This window comes from Carettochelys insculpta, chromosome 7 (assembly GCF_033958435.1).
Source record: "Carettochelys insculpta isolate YL-2023 chromosome 7, ASM3395843v1, whole genome shotgun sequence".
Taxonomy (NCBI): domain Eukaryota; kingdom Metazoa; phylum Chordata; order Testudines; family Carettochelyidae; genus Carettochelys; species Carettochelys insculpta.
The window spans coordinates 33,053,310-33,073,317 of record NC_134143.1 but is presented as its reverse complement, the minus strand read 5'-3'; the positions used below and the strand labels follow the sequence as shown (position 1 = coordinate 33,073,317).

The following is a 20,008-nucleotide window of genomic DNA, read 5'->3' as shown; positions in this document are numbered from 1 at the left end:
CCCGCCCAACCACACCACATGGCTAGCCTCCAACCCAATAAAAACACATGCCTGCAGTGCAGTGCAGACCCTACTGCCAGACAGCACCATGTCCTGGCTTGTGCATGGTGAAAGCTCCTAAGGCATAAAAGATTTTCAGGGTCTGGCTGTTTCTGGGAGTGGGGGGAAGTCTCCACCTGAGGCAAAGGTTTTCTATGGCTGGCTGTCGCCAGGGAGGAAGTCTGGTGCCTGCACCATGCTAACAGGAGCCTTTCTGGGGCTGGATGGCCCCTCATAAGCAACACAATTTGGGGAACTTGGTCTTTGCTATGTTTCAGTGGGACAGCGCACCCTGGGAGACTGGCAGAAAACCCCTGAAGGGACCATGTCAACTGGTCCCTCAGTTACAACCCTCACGCATTGGTGTATGTGGGGGGGAACCAGCCCCCACAGTCAATGGTATTTAGGGCTGGCCACCGATGGAGAGAGCCATTGAAGGAACCTATGCCCTGAAGGGATCATGTCAACTGGTCCCTCAGCTGCCCAACCCTCTAGAGTGAACCATCGTACCAAAGTAAGCTTCACAAAGTTAACTCCCTTTTAAGCAAGCACTTTTTGTTTTCGGTGAACTGAATTGTTTCCATTATTATTTGCAGTTCAACCAGTGAATCTACAGCAAGTGATTTTAAGTTGGATTAACAGTTAGTCCACAGCTTTCTTTCAACCAGTAACTCTTGGGAAACCAAGATGTGTTTAAAAGACCCCCTGGCTTTTCCTCAAAAACTTTAATAAATGATGGAAGAAGGATATCAGAAGTCTGTAATATTTTCAGAGATGATGTTACATCTGCTTTTTGTAAAATCTTTGGTAATTCAGTTATGAAAACAAGAGATTTCAGTTAATCTGGCGATCTTTGTTGCTGCTGTCTTTCCAGTCTTCATTTCTTTTGGCGAATACCTTATCAGATGGCTTCCTTAAGACAGGTCATACCATACTGTGGTTTCAAGGGGGTAAAAGTAGCTGAGGGTCCAGCTGACATGGCAGTCACCTGGGTGATCCCAGAGGACATACACCTTGTGATCCCCTACTTTTCTTTCTTTCCTTCTGGAAAAATGGCCGTTTGCTTTCCACGGGAGGGGAATGAGGGCAATGCGATATGGGAAGATGACATTGCATGCCCACAACCACTTGCAGGGCATTTTTTCCCATATTGCACCATATAAAAAAACCCAGAATGCTTTTGGGCGGAGGGAACTGTGGGATAGGTTCCCACAATGCGCTGCTGCAGCAGTCGATTTTTGGCAATTTAGTGTGGCAGCACTAACTGGACTTCGTGGCGACTTTGTGGGGAGGTGAGGGATACTCACATTCAAATCTACAAAACCCAGCATTACAAAATCAAATTTAATACAATTGAATTTATCTCCAAGTATTGATGTAGCCATAGAGTGTTACAATCAACTCTTCATTGCCTCCTTGTGCATCTAAAGTTATGGTATGGCTCCTAGTTATGCAAACAAGGGAGTAAGTTCTGTATCTGAAGTCTAGAGTGCCAGCATATAATTGATGTGTTACAGGCATTTTCTGCATGTGTGCAGTGGTCCAGTAGAGTATGTTCCACGAGTATTTGAGAATCCTTCTAGTCATTTTAGAATAATTGAAATATTTTGAATGGGTCAAAGGTTCTTCATACTAACTATTTTTTTCTCTTTTCTACATATGGTACTTATTTAATTTCTTTCTTGTTACTTTCTTCTTTCTTTTCTTCTACTTTTATGTTACGTTATCTACATTCGACGTTGTCATTGTTTATGTCCTCTTTTTTAATTCATCTCCTCCTTTCCCTCTCATCCTTTCCCACAATTTCATTCTTTCCCTCTCTCTTTCCCCCCCCGCTATATTGCCTTTGTTTTTCCCTTTATCCCAGGTTATCCCACAGGAAGATGAGTCCAACAGCAACCTGATGTATAAGTACATTATCCATGAAGATCTGCTACCAGTGATTGGAAACAATAATGTCCTTCTTGAAGAGATGGATTCCTATGAGTGGGCCCTCAAGAGCTGGTCTCAGTGCTCAAAGTCTTGCGGAGGAGGTCTGGTTTCCCTTTTATATGTCTGTAAAGCTGTAATACACTGTATACGTTTGTCACTGTCAGATATCTTGGACCTGTAGTACAGCATGAGTCAAAGTAGGCCTCTGGTTTCTAGATATCCATGTACCTTAATTACCTCATTCTCTATCCTTAGCCATTCTAAGTGTTAAATTCCAGCATGCTTTGGGAGACAATCTTGGCTAATCATAGCGACATACAGACATTAGAAATGGAGAGACCTGTAAGACACTTTGACACTTCCACCTGTCATTGCTGGTTTGTTCTCCTAGAAAGCAGGTCATTTCCTATTCTGAAAGACAGGGAGCATGTGTGTTTGGGTGTGGGCTCTGGGGTGCTTGTTATCCAATGGATGGTAAGATTCAACACTTAACACAAGTTACCAAATCCTTACAGCTCCCGTTGCAAGTCACGTGCAATCATAATAATTGTGGAGCAATGACTGTAAGGGCATTTACCTAGTGCAGCTCCCAGTGATTGCCATGGGAACAGCGGGAAAAAGCCTCCAGGCAGTGCTTTCCTGCACGGCTGTCCCCCCTGCCAGGAGTGAGAGGAAGTGGCAGCACATGCAGCGTTTCCTTCTCCAGACAGACAGAGCCTGTGGGCCTGATTCTGCCCTGGCTTGCCTGGTTCTGGCCTACAAGGCTCAGGGCTCTCACCTCTCTGCAGCAGGGAGGAGCTGGTGTAGCACTTCAGCCTCCTGGGGGCGGGGGTTGGAGTGCCAGCTTGGGCTCCCTGCTGAAGGAGGGGGCTGAGCCCTGAGCCTCACAGCTTGGATCCACACAAGCTGCAAGCCAGGTCCAGCTCCTGTGCCGTAGGTTCCCCCCACCCCCGCCTTAATTAGAGCAACTCACAGTGTGTCTGAGCAGAACTTGGTTGCAGTCAGGATGCATTCAGGAGTTTGGTCCTAGTTCTGCAGAGGTGAAATGACACTATCCGTTGGTTGCACAGTAACCAGCGACCATATGGGTCAGGCGGGAATGACAGGGGTTTTTCATAGTGAGTAACAATATCAGCCCAAGGTTGACTGTTGACCCACTGCCCGGTCTCCCTGTTGACTGCAAATATCTCTCGTGCCTTTGTGTGTTTGTGTGTGTGCAGCCTAGAGGAAGTATTGTCTGGCTGTGCTATGGCCCTTTGTATGACACGCTAAACTCCATAGTGTGAGTGCAAAGTCAGAGCAGAAAAAGCAGGAGGAGCTAGTTAGGGGTATCCAACTAGTGGTCAGGAAGGTGGAATTGTAAGCCAGGTGGCGTGTGCACTGGTGATTGAGTCACTTATTCCTTGTTGGTTTTTCTTTCTGTGTTTCCTTCAGGTATCCAGTACACCAAGTATGGCTGTCGGAGGAAAAGCTCTAACCGGATGGTGCATCGAAACTTCTGCGATAATGGCAAGAAACCGAAGCCGATCCGGAGGCGATGTAACCCGCAGGAGTGCTCCCAGCCAGCGTGAGTTCTCCCTCTTATCATCATGCTGCTCTTGTGCTCTGATGTGCCTGCATGAAGGCGCCCAAGGTTGAGGCAGGAGGCTCTGGTCATTTTCCATTAATGGTGCTGGTGCCAAAGCTAGTGTGAGGCTGCCTGTCTTCCTCCTCCTGTCCTTGTCAAAGAGGTGGAGGGATGCAAATGTTGCAAAGGGTAAGCTGTTTCCTTTTAAAACCCTCCCCACTCCCATGCTCATCCTGAAAAGTTCAAAAGGAAAAAAATCTGTCCAGAGTGGAAGACCCAGAACAGCCTAAATAAGGCAGGTAGACATGCAAGGGAACTGACCAAGACTTAAGTCATTGAAGGCATAACTATTCCTGATGGGTTATGCAGACTGTCACAGGGGACCAAGACAACCTTGCTATTGTTTGGCATGTCGGAGTACACCATGTTTGATCAGCACAAAACCCAGCTAGCTGTAAGGCTCTTCGGAACAGGTTCTCAGCTTCTGTAAATCAAGTAGCTGCACTGGATTTCGTGGAGTTGTCCTGACTTACAGCTGCTGAGGGTTTGCTCCTCTGCCTGAAGACTATGACAGAGCTGAGAATATGAGCTTCCAGATATCTTCCAAGGACTCTGTCTGTGACCTCAAAGCCCCAGAAAGATAAGCCAATCAGAATCTGAAGAAGTCCTAACATTCTCCCCCTCAGCCTCTTGACAGTGCTGTATTTTAATGATTCAGCTGGATGGCAGCAGAGTGGGGAGCCTGCAGCAAGTCCTGTGGCAAGTTAGGAGTTCAGATGAGGGTTGTGCAGTGTGTCCAGCGCCTCATGAATGGCACAAACCGGATGGTGCACACCCATTACTGCACAGGAGATCGTCCGGACACACGCAGGCCCTGCAGCCGCTTGCCCTGTCCAGCCCAGTGGAGGACCGGGGCCTGGTCCCAGGTGAGTGAGCCCGGGCTCTGCCATGCATAAAATGTTGGGACAGAGTAAAGCTTTTGTTCCAAAGATCTGTCGTTGTTTGCTCCTTGATTCAGAATGCCCAGAAAGCATGATCGTCATGGATCTCGGTACCCTGTTGGCTTGCAAAAGAAACTGCTTCATTGCTAAGGCTAACCCACTAATCTTTAGTGAATGGTGACCATACAGAGTAGCTGGGGGATTAGTGCTGAAAACTGAGAGTATTTCACAGTCAGGAGGATATTTTTATAGGGGACAGATAGTGTGACATTATCTGGAAAGGTGCTTCATTCTAAGTACCTGATCCAAAGTCCAGTGAAATCAATAAAGAGATTTCCATTGAATTTCTTGAGCTTTGGATCAGGCCCCAGAAGACAAGTCCTGTGTTTCTGCAAGCCATCTAGATAGCAAGTGAATGCTATCAGGGACTAGATAATAGCACAGACAGCAGGTGGCCTTATTGTTTGGTTTGCAGGAAGACAAGAGAAAAGCAGCATTCCATGTAATTGCTTTAGAAGTAGACAAGGGTATGTTGCTGGGCCTGGGGCTGCCTCTGTCCAGCCTGGAGGGAAGCTCAGTCATTAGCGGCCAACAGGGATTGTGGGGAAAAGGGAGGGCATTTATAATGGGTGACGAGTGGTATCGAACCAAGGGGAAAATAATTGATATTCAGTGCATTTGAGAAGTCAAACAGTTAATCTCCGGAAGTAGCTTTATGATATAGAGATGAAAGTCCTTCTGACTTGGAAGATTTAGCAGTATCCAGACAAGGAAACAAGTTTCACCAGGGCCCAGAAGATCTTTATCCATTGGTTTGCTTACTAATGTGTGTTTATATACACAGTCTGATGCATGTGCACAGACACACACACTTCTTTTTGAAGCCTCTTGAAGCATGAGATGCATTTCAGTGTCTCCATCCATGCTTCCCCCCCATCACTGATAGGCGTGTTTTTCCCTCCTTGGTGGTTTGACACAGTGCTCAGTCAGCTGTGGAGAAGGCATCCAGCAGCGCCAGGTGGTGTGCAAAGCCAGTGACAATAGCATTGGGCACTGTGAGGATGAGAAGCCAGAGACTGCCCAAGTCTGCCAAATGGCAGCATGCCCAGGTGAGAGGAACCAAAATGTCATCGGAACAGACACGCTTCTGGAGTCAGGGGTGGAGTCAGACTGAGAAGTGAGCAGTGGTGTAGTGCATATTGGACTCCTTTGCTCTCACATAGATTTGGGTCGCTCAGGGGAGTGAAGTGAAGTGGGCTGGGGCAGGCGTTGGGGTGTCTGCATTCCAGCACCATGGTGGAATGGAGCACAGTGGCTGGGAGATGGGCAGCGGAGGGGAACAAGCTGCCAGGGCACTCCGGCTTCCTCCACTGCACTGAGTGTGGGAGGCCTGACTCCTCCCCCTGCCCTGCCCCAGTCCCCCGGGTAATCCCCAACTCCACCTGCGGCTCTGCAGGTCTCATCCATAGAACAGCTGAGGCTGCTGTCAGGGGGCCCTCCAAAGCATGGGGCCTGGGGCAGCCTCCCGGAACAGTCCATTGGAGGAGGCAGCTCCGCTGATTTGCTTGAATTTAGAACTGCTTCTGTTACTGTCTTTGGTAGCGTACCTGTGCTATGCTGCTACCAGTGCTAGGCAGCGAGCCCTGATGTTCCATTAGCTTAAGGGGAATATTAATGAAACAATGGCAACCCAGCAAGTGACCTTGAGGACCAGCTGGGAGAAACCTTAACATATAAGAATAAATTTATCAGAAAGTACAGAACTCCTGGCCTTTCTGGTCTTTGGCCTTTCTGCAGCACCATATTTGCTGATAGTGTTATAATGTGGGAATAATTGATGATGAATGTGAGATAATTCCATTTATTTTAAGCCTTGGCCAACATTTTTAACAGATATTTTGGATGCTCAGTTTTTTTGGGTGCCCAGTCTGCAATTCCTTACAGGGATTTAATTTCCAGAAAGCTGATCACCTGCTCTCAGAAAATCAAGTCTTTTAAAGGTGGCTCAATTGCACGTCCAAAAATTGATGTACCTGAAAACCCTTTTTACTTTAAAAAAAAAAAAAAAAAAATCTTGACAGGGCTGTAGAAGACAAGGGCTGGTGTAAAGATCCCTCCACACCATACACACTGACAAAGTATTTTGGAAATGCCTGTGTGTGGCTTATCTTTGTAACTAACTTTTTTGGCTGGATCTATGTACAGGAAAGCTACCAAATATTGCTGCAAACACAAACACCAGTGACTATGTGACTCCAAAAGTACAGCAGGTGCCCCAGGATGGGCCGAAAAATCCTGTGAACAAGATATCTTCAAGTAAGTTTCTCCTCTTCCTAAGTCTGTCGCTTGAAGCAGAAATCTCTGTGCCTGAATTATTCAGGAAGGGATTCTGCTGTTAAGTGTTTACAAGAGGCTCTCTTCCTCTTCAGTGACTGAAGTGGAAATAACTTAATGGAGGGCCCTAGTTTTTGAAGACTGGTGGAGACCTTTCTCAAAGGAAGATGAAAATGTTATTACTCTGTTGTGGACACCAGAAGAAAATATAAGCATAACATGGTTGCAGTCCGAAGTAAAGTGCTGCCACGCTAAGATGAGTGTGCTGAAAGTGACCCATTATCTCCCTGTTTCATGCTTAGTGAGACTGAAGTTAGACCTCTAACACTTTTCTTTGTTCCTCTCTAAAGCCAGCATTCAGCACTCACCTGAGTTGCCTATTCAGAAAACAGACCTTTGCCACATTCTTTTCAAGTGTTACAAGTTCCTGTCCCCATTTCTTCCCCTGCCACCCTCCCTGCTCCCCTTTTGCAGTTGAAGGAAAACCCAAACTCTCTTCTCATCTGTACTAAATGCGATAAATCAACCCCTGCTGGATGGGTCTCTGCCCTTCATCCATCATGAATACGTGCCCTGAGTCTTTTCCTTTGAGAATTAAAGAAGTCACTGAGGTTTCATTTTTGTCTCTAACACTGAAAGTAGGGTGCCATCTAGTGCCCATGATACTCAGTTGCAAGGATTTTCTGATTGCATAGTGAGGTGTGAACATGCAGTTCAACTCCTCTGTCATTATGGGCATTGTGTCTTTGTTTACAAAGAAGCTGGATACTGCTCTTGGGCACTATTTCTGTAATTTCTTCCCTTTCATATTCATCTCAGCGCTCTCTTCCAGACTGACACTGTCCAGTTGCTGGCACACCCTTTGGGTGAACAACAATCTGGTATCTGTCCCTTGCCTCAACAATAGTTCAAGGAAAACACAGTCATTGCTTCTGGACCTTTCCCATTACAGATGAGAAATGCCATTTGCTCACTTTTGGCATATGCATTAAATGCATCCCTTGCAACACATTTCTCTTTCTCTCCCATATATACACAAACCCCAATAATTTTTAGCCAAGTACATTTTTTTTCGTTATTTTCCTCTCTCACTTGTGAATATTTTCAGTATTCGTTGGTACAAAGAGTAGTGACGTTGGGTCGGAGAGTCTTTTCCTAATCTTAAGAGTTTTTGTGTTGTATTTTGCAACTGGATAGCTACATGGACAGGGAATGTGTAACTTCTCAGTTATTTGAAATCTGACATACGTAGATAGGGACAGAAAGTTGTTGTTATTTCATGGCCTCTGTGGATTAAGCTGATAGTCCCATTCTATTAGAGGGAAAATGTCAACATTCTACAATGACTTCCTTCTCATTTGTATCTGTTACTATCAAAAGTATGCTAGATTCTTGTCTGGACGTGACAAAAGCAGAGACCCTGTCCCAGGCCCCAGTTCAGCAAGGTATTTTAATTCCTGCATACAGAGTTATTCTGCTCAGGTCAATGGGGACCTATAACATGCTAAACATTATGCCTGTTGTTAGGTACCTTGCTGTATCAGGACTCCAAAGAAGCAGACTTGAAAAGGATTAAGGACCTGATCCAAAGCCCTTGGCACACCTTGCATTGATTTCATTGGGCTTTGCAGAAGGCCCTAAGTGAGCCTGGGGCAGTCTTTAATTAGCACTTCATCACTAAAGATTATTCTTCCCCAGCAGCACCATGGCCTCTTGGCATGGCAGAGCTTCTACTGCTCTTGATTATACTTCTGGCCTGTGAGTGGATGGATGTCTCCAGCAGTAACGATTCCAGCACTTACCACTCAACACTAACTTCATGCAGTAAAATTAAAGCAATGAAGTGGGGTGACCATATCTTCCCTGGCCAAGTATGGGACATGGGGGAATGATGCTGTCCCAGCTGACAGGGGACGGATGGTCACCCTATCTGGGGGCTGCCACCCTTGCTGGGGAGCTGCGGGGGGCAGGTGCAGCTCTTGGCTGCCCCGTGACTTGGGGCACTGGGAACTAGGCTGCTGGCCTGCCAGCTCCGTCACGCCTGGGTCCAGCTCCCGGCTCCCCCAAGTCGGTGAAAGTTGGGTGGCCGCTGCACTGGTCCGGCTCCCGCCAGCCGGGGGAAGTCGGGCAGCAGCTGCGCCACTGCACAGGTCCAGCTCCCACCCAACCGGGGGAAGTAAGACGGTAGCTATGCTGCCACATGGTCTGGCACCGGCTCCCACCAGCTGGGGGAACTCAAGCAGCAGCCACCTGCGCTAGTAAAAAAGTGGAATTACTGGGCAATTAGCCCCTTTGGCAAAATACATTGGGACACTGAGGTGGTGCCCGCAATACAGGGTTGTCCCACCCAAAATGGGATAATGAAGTCACTCACTGGCTTACATTGGTTGTGATGACAATTGTAGTAATTTTTATGAGGCTGTGTCAGGAGACTATAGACTCCCTCTGAAATGCCTTCCTTTTTTGAACTGGTGTCCTAAAGGTGAAAGGTCTTAAGGCCCATTACTAATCCCCTCAGCCAAACATTTCATCGTTCTGGTTCATTTCAGAAAAAAACATTTGTGCATCTTGGCATGTCTTGATTTTGTTGGGAAGGGGGAGGGCCAAGCTGCTGCCGAGGAGCAAGCTGTAACTGCAGTGTGCACCATTGAAAATAATAAAATAACGATATTTTGGTACTTCTGTTACACCTTTCCTTTGAGGAGCTGAGTTCTTCCAACATGCCTGAAACCAGAAGGTCAACACCGACAGATCAGACAGGGTCACAGCTGAGGTCATAGTTTTCAGAGCTTAAACCAAGCCTTGAATTTGAAATTTGACCATTACTAGATATGATGTCACACCAAGTGTAATATGACATTTTACTCTGACAGCGGCTTTATGGGATAATTTCAAACCCACATATGCAGTGATTTTGGATTGTATATTGTGCACATTATTATTGTAAGTCCTGGTTACATTCGCTATCTTCTTTATAAATGTCCTTATTACAGAAGAGCCTTGCCTTGGGGACAAGTCCATATTCTGCCAGATGGAAGTTCTGGCTCGCTACTGCTCCATCCCTGGCTACAACAAACTCTGCTGTGAGTCCTGTGGCAAAAAGGTCTCCACCACCAGCATGCCACCCAGCAGAGACCAAGGTGTTTCAGAGACTGGAACTTATGAGGGTGCTTCCTTTCCCAGCCTAGTTACACCAGTGCCCTTTCATCCTACTGCCTGGCACCACCCACAGAGGATACAAAGCACAGCTGCCAAAGAGACAGATGTGTCCCAGGGTGCTCACGCCCAGCTGTCCAATACAGAAGGTTCAGCTGTCCATGGAACTTCTTGGGCTAATGCTGCCACCCAATCTCGGCACATTCCAAAGGCAGATACTTCAAAAGTTGACACCTCAAGACTACTACCTCCTAGATGGCATGCTGCAGCAGGACAGAGTTCTGGGGAAATCTGGAGCAGCACTGCCTTTCAGTCGTTCTCTCCTGCCTTGAGCAAATCCTCTGCTCATGCAGACAGCAAAGGTGAGTCCTCTGTCCCCTCTCAGGGTGTAGCACGACAGAAGAGACACAGTCTGGCATCTGAGCAGCTGGAGAACAGTCTCAGGACCTCCTCTCCTCTTGTGACTTGAAACATTTTCCCAATGTCCCTCTTGTCGACAGTTTACATGGGTGGAGCAGCCAAGTTTCTGAGCCACTTTTGGGAATGGCTGAGAGACAGATTTAAAAAACAAACAGAAGGCTACCGAAAACTTGGCTTTATTTTTATGACTTTCCAGCAGTGGCACTTTTTAACTCTTCATTGGAATAACAAAAAAGGATCAGCTCAAAGAAACAAACAAAAGGAAGAAACAGCAGCGGCCACTGGGTTGCAAATGAACCACAAACACTGGCTGAGCATGCACAACTTGTGTAGCCCATGCCTGGTTACCTCAGAGAGTGGCTTGAATCAATCAGGAATTTCCTTCCAAGGTGCTACAAAGAAATTTTCAAGCAATAAAACAAAAGGCAACAGGAAAGCCCTTTGCCCCTCAGCTCAGTCCTCACTCACCTGCTGCTGTTATCCATGTGGCAAGGACCACAGTGGACTCTGAAATCCTGTTGGAAATGATGCTGCAAATAGATTTGCTATTCTTAACCTCAGTGAGGAGCACAGCATGGGTGGGGGAACAGCAGGCCAGATGGACTTGAACTCCAAACATGTGGATGGGGAGACCCATTTCAAAAGTAGGGTCGGGGGAAGGAGCTGTCAGCCTTCTGACCCAGATGGGAGAGGCATGGTCCATTACAGGTGCATTGTGTTTCTTTAGTAAGGGGTATGTGGCCAAGTGCACTGTGCTCACATCCTGTCTCCACCCGTGTAGAGCATCCTTTCCAGGCTGACAGCCTGTGTTTGTGCATAAAGGCCCTACAGAGTGAGGCAACGGCAAGATCAGTCCCCAGAGAAAGAGGCAGAAGTGGGGGAAGGAGGATGGAATTAACTTCTGAGAAAATCAGGGAATTTGATCCACAAATACTGTTCTCTGTTTGGGAGAGAAGCGTGTTGCCCTGCAAGGCTTGAGGAGAGCAGCCCCTGTGCGGAGCAGTTTGGTTAGTGATATGTGACTCCCATGATGCACTTCTCTGCATTTGAAATTTTGGTCCTGGGAGAGTTGTACTTGTTCTCGAACACTGTAAGGTGCTGCTTTGATTCTTGCTGAGACCCCAGGAGCAGGGATGGTGCAAGACCTCAGGCTCCAGACCAAGCCCAAACATCTACACTGGCCCAGCTTTGTGGCCTGATCCCCATGAGCCCAAGTCAAGACATGCCAGCTCTGATAATTTAAATTCAGAGTGGACATATCCATCTAGTCTGTAACACTTCCCACTGCTGCAGGGAGTGTGCATTGGGGTGGGGCAGGACCTGACATTTTTGCCAGCCCCAGGCCTCCCAGTAATTTCCTGGTTGCATCACTGAGGGGAGGGGGTTGGGAGGAGGAATGCAATGGGGGGCGGTGGAGCAGGGGCAGGAAGATATGGGGCAGGTCTTGGGGGAAGGGGTGGAGCAGTAGGAAGGGGAGTGCCTGGGGAAGAGTGGGGATTGTCCTGGGCCCTGAACCTGAGGATGTTCCAGCTGGAAGTGGCAATTGATGGAATCTAGTATTTTCCTTGCTGCAATCTTGTTTATTTGCAAGGAATGTGCAAAGCGCTGTTCGGAGCAAAAGGAGCATTTCTTTACCTTACTGCCACATACCTCTTTAGCCAGCATTAAGCTGTTTTCTCACTGGCTTTGTCTGGGTTTATGCTGTGCTCCCCAGCCATTTCTTGGCTGTCTTGGTTTTTGTGTGCCCCTCTCTGTTGTTGTCTGTCATCAGTTTTTGTGTGTGCTCCCCTGGTCCCACAACTCAGCCTTTCTGCCTACAAATCAAGGACTCCTGGTAAGGCTCTCTCAAGCCTTGTTCTAAGTATGGTCCCTTAAATGTCTAACAGCCATCTTAAGTGGGGGATACATACATCAGTTTCAATTTATACCCAAACAAGGTGTATCCCAGTACATACCTGTGTATAGTTGTTTTGTGTTTTAAGGCTTTAATTTTAAATGATGAGTTTTTCAGAAGAAGGACTTTATACACAAGAGTGACGAACGGGGTAGAAATGTTCAAAAAATCAATAATTTGTTCAATTAATGATATGCTTTGCGGCCTGTTGGAAGGAATGGCCAGTACTGAAAATGGTTCTTTCTTTACTGTCTCTTCCATTTTTTTCTGCATTTTATCTTCTGCACAGAAAGTCTTGTGACATTTTAGACAAAGGCAAAAAATGCTGAGTATCTGGGTTCGTGGTGACTCTCTGCATGCTCCCAGATCACTGACAAGATGGGGAAGGAACTGTCTCTCTGTATGTCAGACAGAGGAGGGATAGCTGAGAAGCCCGTGTCAGGTGAGGTCACTGGCCAGCATGGAGTTTAGAGTCCCAGCTATATGTTTCTTAAAGCTACATGAAGTCTTTAAAGGCCAGTGTGTAGTGCGTTGGAGACTTAGCCTGGGAAGAGGAAGCCTTGGATGGCATACTTAGTTGATACACCATCAATGCTATATTAATAGTAAGGGCCTGGTCTGTTGCAGCTGGTTAGTTGCTGTTGTGAGGAATTTGAGGCTGTTGGAGAAGAGATCAACCAATCCCTAAATGCAAACGGCTTGTGATTCTCTGACTCTGACTCACAGAGACACGTTCCCAGGCCTGAGATATACTGGTGTATAATGTAGAATTCGCAAAAGCAGAAGACTGATTGGTTTACAAAGGCAGATTTAATCCAGATAGCAAGTGGAATTTCATGCCAAACTATCACAGCCCCCTCACCCTAATGTAACAAACAAGCATTCTTAAAAGTAACAACCAACATGTAAGGAAATGCAGTAGCGGGATGTCTGTGAGAGAATCAAGCAGGTTTGGAGAACCATCATGGATTTTCATCGGTTTGCTGCAGATGTGGGGCTCAGTTCTGGCAACAGCTCCACCAGAGTGAGTCTTAAGTAACCTCACTTATTTTAATGGAGTTACTCCAGATTTACACTGGTGTAACAAAATCAGAAACTGGTCCTCAGATGACTTCTCACTGCAAACTGCACACACCGCTAGTGGCTTGTCCCCCTATTTGAGATGTCATTGTGAACTTTTTATGGGAGTGCTTGCGTTTCAGTATTTGCTTATTATGCCAAAAATAATGCTTCATTTTGTGGCTTGTTTACTTTAAAAGAACATTCTTTTCCAAGGCTCTCAGATGAAGCTTACACCTCCCACCAAAGTACGTTACCTTGACGGCAATGCCCACTGGGAAGAACGGATTGGGAAATACTGCATCAGCCTCCACAGCTGCTATTGGTAGCCAGTGGTCGTTCCTGGTCGGTATTGTGAGCAGGTTCAAGAGTGCCAGAATGCCAGCACCTCCACATCCGCCACAGCCTCTGGAGAGTTTGGGGTGGAGTAGGAGCAGCTCTCTATATTACCAACAATTACTCTGCAGGCACCAGGATGGTTGAGATGTGGAAACTTGTTGCAGGTGGAGGGAATCTGAGAGCGCTGAGATCAGGGTGTGTGTTTGATGTGTTCTATAAACAACACACAATGCACAGAAATTATGCACGCAAAAAATTTAAAAAAGCTTATGACATTTACTCTGAATCCACAGGGAAAAATGGTGAGAGGAAACTGTTCTTAAGTGGAGATGGTAAAATATATCTCTCCCACTAGTCCTGTGGCAACTCAGTGCAGTGTTGGGATTAACGTGAATATAGACAGTTCTTCAGCTTTTTCCCTGAAGCAAAACTTTCTTCTCAAACGGGTTCAAGAGACTTGCCCTTTGCCACACACACAGATTGTTTCATCAAGCATTTTAAAAAAAGACTGCTAGCACTCACTGGTTGGGATGTCTACAGACAGCAGGGCATGTGCAGGCCCTTGGACTCCACACAACAGCTGTCCTAGACATGGTATGAGTTTTATGTTGCAGCATCTGGGAGCAAGTCTGTGTCTCAGGACTGGATGAATTAGTACTATGTACCATAATTTGTTCCATTTGTGAGCAGGAAGCTGTAGGCTTAGCAGCTACACCAATGCACCCATTCCAGCCTCCTGTGTTCCACAGTGCAGTGTGTCAGATTTGGAAATTATCCCAACCTCTCAGTCCCTGCAACATCACTGAGCACTAAAGGATGGTTCTTCGAAGGGTCCTGGAACCCACTGATATAACAGCAGCTGTCAGAAAGATTGTGTGGATGTATCCATACAGTCCTGCAAAAGTATTAACCTTGCAAGGAGAGCAACACAAGTCCCTTGCTGTGACTGATGTTCCTAAAATGGTTTTCTTGCCTACTGTAGACAGATCTATAGTGGATTGGGCATGTGTTTGATGTTGGTGAGGTCCTAATACATACATGGTTTGCAAAACTGGAGAAAACTCTAATCACCACCACAGCTCGGCACAACCATGACACTCAAATGCATATGAAGGAGGTGCAGCTGGAAGGTCTTGCACAGAGAGGTACCTGTGTCACACCAGCTAATGACACTGTTTGTGTGGGGCAAGTCATATCACCAATCCTTTTCTTCCACTGCAGTGAAAGTTTGTCTCCCTGACCTACAAGAAGATTGTATGTTGCAGCTTATACCTAACAAAGTGAGTGGAGCTGGGGCCTGGGATGGTTTCCTATCTCCTCCTGATTCAATTAATACATTAGATCATTCTTGTGATGTAACCTTGTCCAGTGTTATGATGTATAAAGTTTTGTACATATGAGAGTCAGAGCTTTTAATATTTATTAATTTTGTTGGTGGGTTTTTTTAAACTCTTAATGTAAAAAAAATCCACTCAAGACCCCCAACTTTTTCTGTTTGTTTATTTTTGAGGAAGGGGGAAATATACCATGTGAATAAGGCAATCTGTGTGTGGTTATTGAGAACGTTATTGGTCATAAAAACATAAGAATGACTATACTGAGTCACACCAAAGAGCCATCTAGCTCAGCATCCTGTCGTCTGACAGCGCAAGGTCAGGTGTCCCAGAAGAATGACCAGAACAGGTAATTATCAATTACCTCACCCCGTCACTCATTCCCAGCTTCTGACAAATAGAGGCAGGGACACCATTCCTATGCACCCTAGCTAATAGCCATTGATGGGCCTATCATCCATGAATTTATCTAGCTCTTTTTTGAACCCTGTTAAAGTCCTGGTCTTCACAACATCCTCTGGCAAGGAGTTCCACAGGTCGTGTGTGCGCTGTGGGAAGAAGTACTGCCTTTTTTTTTTGTTGTTTTAAACCTGCTATCCCTTAATTTCATTTGGTGACCCCCTGGTTCTTATGTTGAAAAGTAGCAGGGGACATGGCTTCTAGTCCCAGATTGTAGCATGTTATGCAAAAGGAAAGGAATGGGCAGGAAATAAATTTCATTCTGGATTCAGGGAGAATGGCAAAAGGAGGGAAAAGTCCCATTGTTGTGAAATGCCAAGTGCAGAGACCCATTGCCCTGGTTTGTGGAGCACTCTGAGGCCCTTTCCTGGGCCTCATTCTCCTCTGCCTTACACCTGTTTAAATTTACAATTCTACTGAGTCTGGATTAGTGGAGTGTAACATCCAAAGAATAAACATTGTCCATTATTAGGGGGCCATATTCAATAACCTTTCCCCACATCCAGTCTATCCCTGTGGGTCGGGTATAAATCTGAGGCAGCGTCAGTTAATTCAACCTTTAAGGAGAACAGTATTTCGTTTCTATAATTTCAGCAAAACCCACCCAGACATGTACCTGGCTGTTTCCCGTGAAATCTTAGAGACATGTTGGCAGTATTTCTATTCTGTAAATGAGAGTGGCCCAGGGAACACAAACACACATACTTATAAATTAACAAGAACACTGAATGGGCTGTAATAACTACATTTCATAAAACCAGACAAACCTGCTGACTACTGTTGCAGTGCTTGGTTTTAATTATGTTTCATAGTCTCTGTGCAGTGAGACACGTGGCCTGCTATTTGGTGAGCAAATGGGTATGGTTAATTCAAACAAACATCACCATTTCTAAGAAGATCGGGATAGTTAAAGGGATAGAGAAATTGTTGCCAGTGGGTTTAAACTTCTATTTTGGAGTAGTAAGCAGAATTTCTACTCTGCTTCAGTCTTGGTTTTCAGTTTGACATTGAAAATTTAGGTGGTGTTCTTTGGCTGGGACCTGTCAGTCACCTTTTCTTTAGAAACTCTAAATTGATTTTTATTTTTGATATCAAGAGGGAAGCTTCAGTTCCAGAGCCATAGCCCCTGTGTTAACTGGCAAAAAATGGTGTGATTTTCAGGCAAGTTAGCTTAATAAAATTGAAAGCTCCTTTAAGACACAGGCTAACGCAGCTGAAGTCATGTTAGTAGGCTGTGTTGTAGCCAAAGGTGCAGGCTACATTAAAACATGGCCAGATAACATGGCTTCAGACTCGTGAGCCTGGGTCTGGATTGGGACTTGGCAGTAATATTAACCCAAATAAAATGAACTAACATAATTTTACCCATGAAGGCAGAGCCCTGACAATTAAATTGTACAGCAGACAAGGATGAAACTCATGGGTGTGCAAAATCAGCACTGGGGGCTGGATCTGTCCCTCCAAAGCATTTCTATGTGGCCCAGCCAGCTTATTATCAGGGTGTGCATAATTACAGACAGCAGCATGTGTTCAGCCGCCATTTCCCCACCTCGATCCTCTGCAGCTGAGCTGCTTCTGATTCTCCTGTTAGCTGTGCAGAGGTGGAGCATAGAGCTGAATTCAGGGTGTTCCCTGGCTCCTGTATCTCATGTCTGCACAACAGTGATCCAGGAGGAGACAACAGCTGAGCTGCTACAGTCTGAACCATGCATGGTAAGTGACTCGCTCAGAAGTGCAGAGCAGGGGAGGGGGAGACAACAGAGCAGGACAGATTTCCCTTGAAGAGACAGAGGGGCCTTCTCTCAGAAGCTTACCCAGCAGCAGCCAGCACACACACACACACACTGTCACCGTCCCACATACCCAGTCTGTACGACACACCCACTCACTGTTACATATACACTGCAGCGCACACTCAGTTTGTGCCACAAAATCTGTCTCTAACAAAGAGTTTCTCACACACACACTCCCTTTGTCTCTGTAGCCCCCAACCCCAACCCTTCTGCCCTGCCCCTTCCAGGGGGGCCAGAGCCATCCCGCAACGAGTACCAAATTTGTGGATTGACCCCTCTGCAAAAAGGATTACCCACCCCTGATGTAACTGTAGTGAGTATTTGTAAATACACTTGTATTCTATCCAGGGATTCCGGTGACATCCTAAATCTCAGAGTAGAGGTCAGTCTCTGTCCAGGAGATGGGATTTCCTGGTGTTTGCATTACATTGCTACACGTTTAAAGCTACAATAAACCAAACTTCACAGCTATCAAGCAGTGGTTAATATGAAAAGTATAAAATGTCTTTTAGGCCCTCTGGCAGGAAGAGACATACCACCAGAGGGCACCAGGCACCATATTACTGCTTGAATGCAGGAAACGGTGAGCTCACAGTAGGATTAGTTCTTTGGCTGCCTAAGCAACAAGTGCATAGTCATTGGAGCAGAATGTGCAGCCTCCGTAGCGCTTACCAGCAGAGACTGTATTGGTGATATCTCCCCACTTCCAAACACAGTACTGCAGCCTAACTGAGCTCCTGTTTGTGTTACAAGCTATCCAGAACACAGCTTGCCTGTTGCTGGCTGCTGGGGGCACACACAGTTAAACTCTGCACACTAAAGTAGTGGAGAAAGACATTGTAATTAGATGAGCCCAGACCATCCATTATGTCCTACCCCTACAATGGGGTGCAGAACCTGAACATTCTCCAAGCTTTGGCAGTCCCACCTCACAAACACAGCTCATTAGCTTCTCAAACTAATTCCCCTATACACCTTTCAGTGCACAAATGCAAATCAATAGACATTTCTCAGTTGGTCTTTTAACAACGGTCTTTTAGTCTTAAAGAGGCTTTCTTTCCCTGCCCCAAAGATGTTTATTAGTCTGGAAGCTTTTTTGGACTCAACCTGGTTAGTTTCTGGCTGTCAGCCATCTTGTCACTGCAATATCTCTACAGCCCTGTGCCAGGTGGCCACCCCTTGCTTCACATAGGGAAGTTCTGTAGTGGAAAACCAGCTGGGGTTAATTTCAGTGCCACCTTCTTAACCATAGCTAGAGGGGCAAATGCAAAGTACTTGTCCATAAATGTTCAAAAGCCTCCCTAGTTTGCCTTTATACCCTCACCTTTGGCAAAGATACATGATGGATCTGTCAAAACAAAAAAGCAATCAAGTAGCCCTTTAAAGACTAACAAAATGATTGGTTAGATGATGAGCTTTCGTGGGACAGACCCACTTGAAGTGGACCCCATGTAGACAATCTGCGTGTGAGTGAAATGCAGCACTTTCAAAGTGCCGTGGCTGGCGGCATGCTAATGAGGTGCTGAATATTGTGGAGAAAGATTCAAATGGAGGAATGAGGAGAGTTTGACTTTTTCAGTTTTCATGGACATTTTCCTGTCTAGAACATAAATTTATTAAGGTTATACTATCAAATATTTAGCAGAGTACACTTTTATTCCAGGATGTTGCATCATATTCCACTGAGCTTCTGCATATCATTATAGTCCTGTCTCACTGCAGTTCTGCACCTCTTCTATAAATCAGCAATATTTGCCTCAAAACACACCCTCTTCCCTACAGGATGCTCTAATACATTGTACTTGGCTGCTGGCTACAAAGAAGATCCCTACATTGTAGAACAGGGTCTTTCTGCAGAACAGTTCAGCGAGAAACATGATGCTGGGGGAAATCCAGTTTGTGGGCATCACAGAGAATCACTCCCTGGCATCAAGAATTCAGTGTGGAAGGAGCTGATTTTTGCTGATAAATTTCAGTGGATGCCAACCTTTATTTCCAAAGACTGCTAAGTTAGAGTTTTTTGCACTAACAGGCTTGCACATCCCTTTCCCCGGTACTTATGATTGTTGTTTATTCTGAATTCAATAACGGATTCAGGAATCAAGTTATAATATTGCCCTTGAAAATACTTAATGATTTTGGTTGGGTTTACCAGTGCAACATATCCTATAATCCAGATCCTCAGTTGCTGTAATGGACTAAGGATTTGGTTTCATGTGTTTTCAACTTTCCCTCCCTATATATATATGATTAAAGATCTCATTTTATGCCATGTTTGCAAAAAGGGAAAGAACGATATAATTTACAGATTAAAATCTTATCCTTGCTAAACAACATGATATAGCAAAATAGGAATGTGTGTGTGTGTGTCTGAATGTATGACTATATAAATACAAACATATATTTTTAATCTACAGAGTGACGACCGATACTATTTTCTGTGAGCCTGAGGCTATTCAAGTCGGCTTTTAACACTATATTTTAAAAGTTGAAATTGAGTGTCTGCACTTGCTCACAAAGTCGACTTACTGCATCCCCACTAAATCGCCAAAGTTCAACTCTTGCAACAGTGCCTTGTGGGCTCCTATCCTACAGTTCCTTCAGCCCCATTTCATTCTGGGTTTTTTGCCAGTGCATTATAAGAAAAAATCACAGAACCACAGGGCTGGAAGGCACCTCAGGTGGTCATCTAGTCCAGCCCCCTGCTTCAAGCAGGATCAACCCCCACTAAGTCATCCCAG

The 20,008-nt window shown here is 45.7% G+C and overlaps 1 protein-coding gene across 1 annotated transcript in view; it reads left to right on the top strand.

Annotated features, from left to right (window-relative positions):
* ADAMTS14 (ADAM metallopeptidase with thrombospondin type 1 motif 14) overlaps nucleotides 1-13,572 on the top strand; it is a 112,632-nt gene extending 99,060 nt beyond the window's left edge. The window contains exons 17-24 of the mRNA XM_075000267.1: nucleotides 1,907-2,072; nucleotides 3,406-3,538; nucleotides 4,257-4,464; nucleotides 5,459-5,588; nucleotides 6,685-6,795; nucleotides 9,807-9,896; nucleotides 10,002-11,396; nucleotides 12,573-13,572. Of these exons, the coding sequence (XP_074856368.1) occupies nucleotides 1,907-2,072; nucleotides 3,406-3,538; nucleotides 4,257-4,464; nucleotides 5,459-5,588; nucleotides 6,685-6,795; nucleotides 9,807-9,896; nucleotides 10,002-10,438 (1,275 nt within the window). The 3' untranslated portion in view covers nucleotides 10,439-11,396; nucleotides 12,573-13,572. The remainder of the gene's footprint in view (nucleotides 1-1,906; nucleotides 2,073-3,405; nucleotides 3,539-4,256; nucleotides 4,465-5,458; nucleotides 5,589-6,684; nucleotides 6,796-9,806; nucleotides 9,897-10,001; nucleotides 11,397-12,572) is intronic.
* The last annotated feature ends 6,436 nt before the right edge of the window (nucleotides 13,573-20,008 follow it).